The sequence below is a fragment of the Aegilops tauschii genome, chromosome 1 (genome assembly GCF_002575655.3).
Source record: "Aegilops tauschii subsp. strangulata cultivar AL8/78 chromosome 1, Aet v6.0, whole genome shotgun sequence".
Classification (NCBI taxonomy): domain Eukaryota; kingdom Viridiplantae; phylum Streptophyta; class Magnoliopsida; order Poales; family Poaceae; genus Aegilops; species Aegilops tauschii.
In genome coordinates this window covers 36848413-36855807 of record NC_053035.3, presented here as the reverse complement: position 1 = coordinate 36855807, position 7395 = coordinate 36848413, and the positions used below count along the sequence as shown (strand labels likewise).

At 48.7% G+C, this 7395-nt stretch overlaps 1 protein-coding gene across 1 annotated transcript; it reads right to left on the bottom strand.

Annotated features, from left to right (window-relative positions):
- Positions 1 to 272: 272 nt before the first annotated feature.
- Positions 273 to 3883, bottom strand: LOC109766054 (mRNA export factor GLE1). Its single transcript, XM_020324823.3, has 6 exons — positions 3878 to 3883; positions 3623 to 3718; positions 2782 to 2865; positions 1324 to 1441; positions 836 to 969; positions 273 to 754 (listed from the first exon to the last, which is right to left on the bottom strand). Exons 1-6 carry the CDS (start codon positions 3881 to 3883, stop codon positions 485 to 487), a joined length of 708 nt encoding a protein of 235 aa, XP_020180412.1. The 3' UTR covers positions 273 to 484.
- Positions 3884 to 7395: the final 3512 nt, after the last annotated feature.

Genomic DNA, 7395 nt, shown 5'->3' with positions numbered 1-7395 from the left:
CATCATATCCATACCCATGACGGCTATGAAGAATGACCCGTGAAGGCCAGTTTTCAAGTCAGCTCCATTGCCCGTGTTGGAGTACCCGAGTTATTTTCTTCTTAGACAAAAGGCCAGACAAAATTGTTATCTAACTTGCTATTCAAGCCTATAACAAAACCACTCCATGTAATTGTGCAAAACCAGAAGCTGATTGGTGGTGTAGTAATGTTTAAACCTGGTTGAACGTAAATCAAACTTTGAAAGCTGTGGCCACAGATATAAAAAACGGAGTATATTCCAAACTTGGTCAACGCGGATGAAATATATTCAGAAGAATGTTGACATGAATCTGATATAGACAAGATATGCCTGTGCCTTGCAGTACGTGCAGACGTAAATTACAGCGAATCGGGTGACCTCTACCAAGTGGCACTTCTACTACATCCGAATTTACCATCTAAGATGATCTTCAGCCGATTTGGGGGCTTCTCCACACGTCAGCTTACTCCCTCGACGAAACCGGAGCACTGGTAGCCATCCGGTGTTGATCTTCACACATGAACACTTTCGACAGCAGGTGCTGGGCGAGGTACTGCCCTTCCGGCTCCTCCAGATAAACCTTGTCGTTCAGATAATTCTGTAGATTGCTGACAGCCTCTGCCTGAACCTTTACGCCTTGTTCTTTCAAAGCTGGTATGAAGCGCCGCGATATTACATCTAGGATCTTCATGAACTGCGATCCATATTTCTTGTGAAGTGCGAAACCGGCCATCTAGAAAGAATAGTCCTGGTTAGCTACACAGATAGTCAGACACAAAGGACAAAGACTACTGATGATGATGCAGGTTTCTACCTTGAGGAAAGCATGAAGGGCAAAAGCAGTGGCTGTGATGGCTGGGAGAGTATTGAGGAACACTGCAAGCCATTTCCATCCCTCGGCTAAGCCATGTGGATGCGGCACACCCTTGATTTCTGTCTGTACACAATGTTAGGCGGTCATATTTCTCTTCTATTCCCGCAAAAAAAAAATTTCTCTTCTGTTGCAAAAATAACAGTTTGGTTGAAACAGAAGTCTAATAATGTGATGGCATAACATGGTACACAATAATTTGTCAAGGTCCATCATATGCTGTCACTGCACAAACCATGGCAAAACGTAACTTGGGTTTTACATGAGGTGTATATCGCTGTGCTAAAGTTTAAAAAAAAATGGATTGCAATTAACAGGGAAACAATCTGTTAGGAGGGAAAAGGCAGAAAAAAAAATCTCAAATCACACTTAATTGATGTTTTTACCAAACTGGTTATATGTAGACAAGGAAAGTCACACACCTGAATCATGAGCATACAGTTTGACGTATGCAACAACATTTACCAAATATGACTCAGTGCTCTGAGGTTTTTCATCTTCTTCCTGGTAGCCAATAAGCCTGTAGTAATCCGGGTTTTGTGCTTGTGCCTAAAAAATTGCAGAATCATGAGATAATACAAATACATGGGCCAAAATAATACAGATTTTCGAACCATAAAATCAGGTGCATTCACAGTCAAAAATCTGTACGCCAAACTGTTTTTGGCCCGTTGCCAGTGTCCACCGTGCGCCTCTCCGCTGGCTCTGGTTCAGCCGTACGGACAACAGCAGAGCATGGGCAGGCCTAGACTTGCAGTTCACCGCCGAGGAGCGTGCATTCTTTTTCGCCTCGACCACCATGGAGGTTGGGAATGGCATGCAGGTCCTCTTCTGGGAAGATCGGTGGATGGTGGGCGCTCCATCCACAAGGTCACACCAATCCTGTAAGCATGCATCCCGAGCGCCGCCGCAAGCTCAGGACCGTCGCCGAAGGGCTCCAGGCCAACCGATGGGCGCAGGACATGGCACGGTTGGCATCCATGAAATCGGGCAATACCTGCAGCTTTGGCACATGATCGACCGCGCGACTCTCTCTTCGCCAAGCCTAACTGCCTCACCTGGAAATGGAGCGCGAGCGGCACCTACTCCGCCAAATCGGCTTACATCGCCACGTTCAATGGCTCGATCACTTGCGACGCATGGAAGCTCACCTGGAAGAACTGGGCGCCGCCGCGCGTCCGACTCTTTCACTCGCTCACCCACCTGGACCGATGCTGGACTGCGGACCGCCTTGCCCGCCACGGCCTGCAGCACCCCATGTGATGCCCCCTGTGTGACCAGGCACCCGAGACTGTGCACCACCTTCTCCTAGCCTGCCCCTTCGCCCGGCAGATCTGACATGAAGCGCGCTGGCTCAGGATCCCCTGCACCCCGACAGACAATGAGACGTCGCTCAACGACTGGTGGCAATCGGCGCGACAGCTCGCCCCCAAGCCCATGCACAAAGGCCTCGCCTCCATGACCCTCCTCGTTCCCTGGATGATCTGGAAACACTGTAACGACTGTGTCTTCAACCGAGGACGCCCATCGGTGAACGACCTATTCACGAAGATCAAGGATGAGGCTGCCCTTTGGGCCGGCGCCGGTGCATTAGGGCTTAGAGCCATCACCCCCCAAATGTGGGATGTCCACTGATTCGCTCACGCACATTGTAACTGACTCCTAGGCGGATTGTAACCCAAACTCTCTCTTTTCAATGCAATGAAACGCAAGCTCTCTTGCATTTTGTCAAGAAAAAAAAGTGAGTATTGAAATGGTGTATCTTTTGGCCACATACTCCAAACACCAAAAGATACCGATTTCTTATTATTATTTGCAGCACCTCAAATGTAAGCAAGAAGATAAGAAAACACAACAATGCTGAAATGTTCAGTAATACGCAGACTTACATTTAAAGCATGCAGATGCTTTGGAACTGTGTACATGCAAACTTTGTGGAACTCGGCTAGGAGATAACCCATTGCATCTGGTACCTGAGCATACACATGTGCCACATGACAAAAAAAATTGTCTGATTTTCCTTGTAGATTCTTACAAAAATGTGTTAAAAGATGAGTTAAGCATGGAATACGGAACTGATTGATTATCATCATACTAGCGCTGCAGCAAAGATTGCACGCGTCTGAACCCATAGAAATAGGAAACGGCACATCTTCATGGCAATACGAGGATGCAAAACTGCATTTCAGACAGACAGATTGACAGCATATGTTTATGGCAGGACATCTACAGTGGCCCTGTGTTTATCAGCACCAGGTGGCACTTCTATATCTGAGCTACTCACAGAGACCATTTAAATTTAGCATCAATTAAATAAAAATATTTTTGTCAGATATCAGTTCCCCAGAATTCAAGCTGATATGTCATGTAAGCAAACTATATTTTCACTGCGACTAATTTAAGCAATCACAAGTTCACAGTAAGTCCTGATAAACAAGACTGCAGGATGTGCACTTGTGTCTTCCAGGATGTCAAAGATATGTTATGTGTACCAGAGAAAGTTAACAAAATTCTCAACTTTATTAACTACTCCCTGGTCCCAAAATAAGTGTCTCAACTTTAGTACAACTTTTTACTAAAGTTAAGACACTTATTTTGGGATGGAGGGAGTATATAGTAATTTTAGCTGTTACATATTGAATTAACACCAACAAATTACAAATGGTAGGGATCAATTTACTCAGTAGTACCTAATGCGTAATAACACCCCATAAAAAACATAAAACATACCTGATTAGTGACTAGTAGCATTACATATCCACAAGCAAAGGCTAACGGTCCAAAGGTTTTGTCCTTTGTATTTCGACTCTTGACTATTGAAATCATCTGCAAAGCAATATCACATAAATTTTTAAGTGTACAATATTAAGTAGAAGTTTGATATGTGTGAAAATGTATCAAGTACAAGTTTTTTTTCTTTTGAGGGAATGTATTAAGTAGAAGTTCAATGTGTGAGGAAATGAATAATAGTGCATATGTTATGACCGGCATAGGGGCTTAGCCCAGTGGGTTATGGCCCAAGTATCTTAATTAGGGGCTTAGCCCAATTATCTTATTGTATTAGGATCGTTTGCTTAGGAGTCCAGTAAACCTCTCTATATAAGGAGAGGAGATGTATCAATCTAATCAAGCAAGAAGCAATCATAATTTGCTCGTCTTCCCTTAGGGAGCCGGGAGACCTAAACCCTAGCCGCCTCCTGCCTTCGCCGCCGCTGCTTCCGTCGCAAGGACGGCGCCATGCCGCCGGCCGCCGCGCACCAGCCCTCGTCCTTCCCCCTCCTTCCCCTACAACCTACGCCCTAGATCTGGTAGGGCCCTAGCTCCTACCAATTTGGTACCCCCTCCCATCCGTCGTTCCAGCCGCCGCCCGCCCCAGTGCCGTCCTGGCCGCAGTGGCCCGTGCCGGTTCTCGCGGCGCCATCCGCGCCCGCCCCAGCGCCGCAGTGGCCGCACTGACCCGCGCCAGCCCCAGCCGCGCCGCCGGCGCCGGTCCAGCTCCCACCGCCGCCGCCCAGCTCCGGACTGGGCCAGTCCACACCGGGAGACCTCCCGATCCAGTAGGTCCGGTTTCCGCCGTCACTGTCCCAGATCCCGGCCTGGCTAACCGGGACGTCGCCACCGCCAGTTTACACGGAGGCCGGGAACCCACCGGTACCCACGCTGCAGTCTGGGGCCTCGTCCGGCTCCGCGGGGGCCTATGACGGTCTCCCCACCGTTGACCGGGCGCCGTCATCATCACTGCTCCGCACCGCCGAGCCGGTCGGCCATGGCGCGCCGACCCAGACGCCGCCACGGTTCGCCAAGATCAACTTCGCCACTTATGACGGCACGGAGGACCCGCTTAACTAGATCAACCAGTGTGAGCAATTTTTCCGTGGACAGCGCACGCTCGTGTCGGAGCGCACTTGGCTAGCATCCTACCACCTCTGCGGTGCAGCCCAGACCTGGTACTACGCCCTCGAGCAGGACAAGGGCAGCATGCCCCCTTGGGAGCGCTTCCGCGAGCTCTGCCTCCTTCGTTTTGGGCCCCCGATCCGCGGGAGCCGCCTGGCGGAGCTAGGCCGCCTACCCTTCACCTCCACGGTTCAGGACTTCGCCGACCGTTTCCAGGCCCTGGCATGCCACGCATCGAGCGTGACGGCGCAGCAGCGGGCCGACCTCTTTGTCGGTGGACTTCCGGATCACATCCGCGTGGACGTGGAGCTTCAGGGACCCCAGGATATCCGGACGGCCATGTACTACGCCCGCGCGTTCGAGCGCCGCGCGGTGGCCGTCCAGCAGGAGTCACCGTCCCGGGCCACTGGGTCGCTACCCTGGCCAGATCCCGCTCCGTGTCGGCCTGTTCAGGCTTCTGCGGCACCCCTCGCCGCGACCGCGGCGCGCCCGTTCCGCCGGCTCACCTCGGCCGAGCTACTCGAGCGTCGCCGCCAAGGGTTGTGCTTCAATTGCGACGAGCCCTACACGCCCGTCCACGCCTGCCCGCGACTCTTCTACCTGGAGGTTGCAGACTACATTCCGGAGGATGCCGTCGCCGCCGACCTTGCCGCCCCAGCTGTTGCGAAGGTGTTTGACGCTGGTTGATCACCTCGAGGAGTTCAGCAAGCGCTTCCCCACCTTACAGCTCGAGGACGAGCTGTTTGTGCAGGCGGGGAGAAGTGTTATGACCGGCATAGGGGCTTAGCCCAGTGGGTTATGGCCCAAGTGTCTTAATTAGGGGCTTAGCCCAATTATCTTATCGTATTAGGATCGTTTGCTTAGGAGTCCAGTAAACCTCTCTATATAAGGAGAGGAGATGTATCAATCTAATCAAGCAAGAAGCAATCATAATTTGCTCGGCTTCCCTTAGGGAGCCGGGAGACCTAAACCCTAGCCGCCTCCTGCCTTCGCCGCCGCTGCTTCCGTCGCAAGGACGGCGCCACGCCACCGGCCGCCGCGCACCAGCCCTCGTCCTTCCCCCTCCTTCCCCTACAACCTACGCCCTAGATCCGGTAGGGCCCTAGCTCCTACCAGCATAGGAATCTAAAATCTAGTAGAAGGCCAAAAAAATCCTAATCAGGAATGCCAGAGCACCCTTAAGATCATATTACCAATTACTCCCTCCGTTCCTAAATATAAGTCTTTTTAGAGATTTGAATATGGACTGCATACGGATGAATATAACGTATTTTAGAGTGTAGATTCACTCATTTTGCTCCATATGTAGTCCATATTACAATCTCTAAAAAGACTTATATTTAGGAACGGAGGGAGTAGATAGCAAGTATTCTCGGTAGTAAAATATCTTTTAAATTAAATGGGTGTCATTAACTCATTATCCTCACTTGCTCTGATACTCGTATAAATATGTAGGCCCATACTATTTAAAATGCTCTTTATTTCTCATGTGTGTCATAAGCGATACCACAGAGCATGTAATAATACTAGAAGATACATTGTTGAGTTAATGGAATTCATCCCCATTCATAACTCCCTGTTTCCTACACAAAACTTGCACGATTGTGGTCTCTCTTTTTTGTGAATCATTCATGATTGTGGTTTCAAATACACAATTTTGAAAGTAAAAAAAAATGCATACAATTTCATCAGTAGTTAAGGGCACCATCATTACAGCATAAGTAGGGTAGCAGGGGAGGGGAGAGAGAGATTAGGTAAACTAGAGAGAGATTAGGTAAACACTAGTTTACTAATTGATTGATTGATCATAGATGTATACGCACCCCTGACTATATAGGGAAGCTTGCTTAGTTCTCAAGGAACCTAATTCAAAGGATACTGATCTGTAACCCTAACCTGGCCAATATATATTTTCTATTAAAATAATCTGGCCATGCACATAACATATGCAGTTAACTGCATGATTCAAAGAAGAAGAAAAAAGCGCCATTTCAGGCTAGAAAATTTGAGAACTTATCCATGAGATATTGAAAAGTTAATTATGTGAAAATAGAAGAGCATAGTTGTCACATATAAAGCAGGTGGTTTCTGAAATGAGACTGTTTGGTTTTTTTATTTTGTGCAATTTTTCTTGAGATTTCCATATTCAAATGATTGAAGAATAGGTACTAATATGCAATTAAGGGGCTGAAGCAGATAATAAGCCTAGAAAACCTGTACTGATACGTTCAGGATTACCAGCCAGCAACCCACTATTTTCCAAACCCTGCACAGCATGGTAGCATTCTGGGGTGGGGGTGCGCTGAAATATAACAGATGAAGTACCGCTATATCTTTCCTAAGATTCTTTTTTATCTGTCTAGTAATTTGATCAGTGTGCACATCAGCTAATGTTCCACCTGGGAGGAATAGCTACATAGTTTAAGGACTAAAACGGATGTCAGTATGCTTGGTCTTTACATAAAAAAAAGGTCCAGATGAACCGGGACCAGTGGCCCACGTGGCCCGGCCGGCCCCCTGGGCTCACGAACCGGGACTAATTCACCCCATGGGTCCCGGTTCATGCAGAACCGGGACTAATGGGCTGGCCAGGCCCGAACGAAAGCCCT

What these genes read in the sequence shown, in the direction of transcription:
- LOC109766054 (XM_020324823.3), bottom strand. An exon ending in ATACGTCAAACTGTATGCTC is followed by an intron (nt 970 to 1,323) that starts ATGATTCAGGTG and finishes TGACCGCCTAAC; the next exon opens with ATTGTGTACAGACAGAAATC. An exon ending in CCCTTCATGCTTTCCTCAAG is followed by an intron (nt 755 to 835) that starts GTAGAAACCTGC and finishes TATTCTTTCTAG; the next exon opens with ATGGCCGGTTTCGCACTTCA.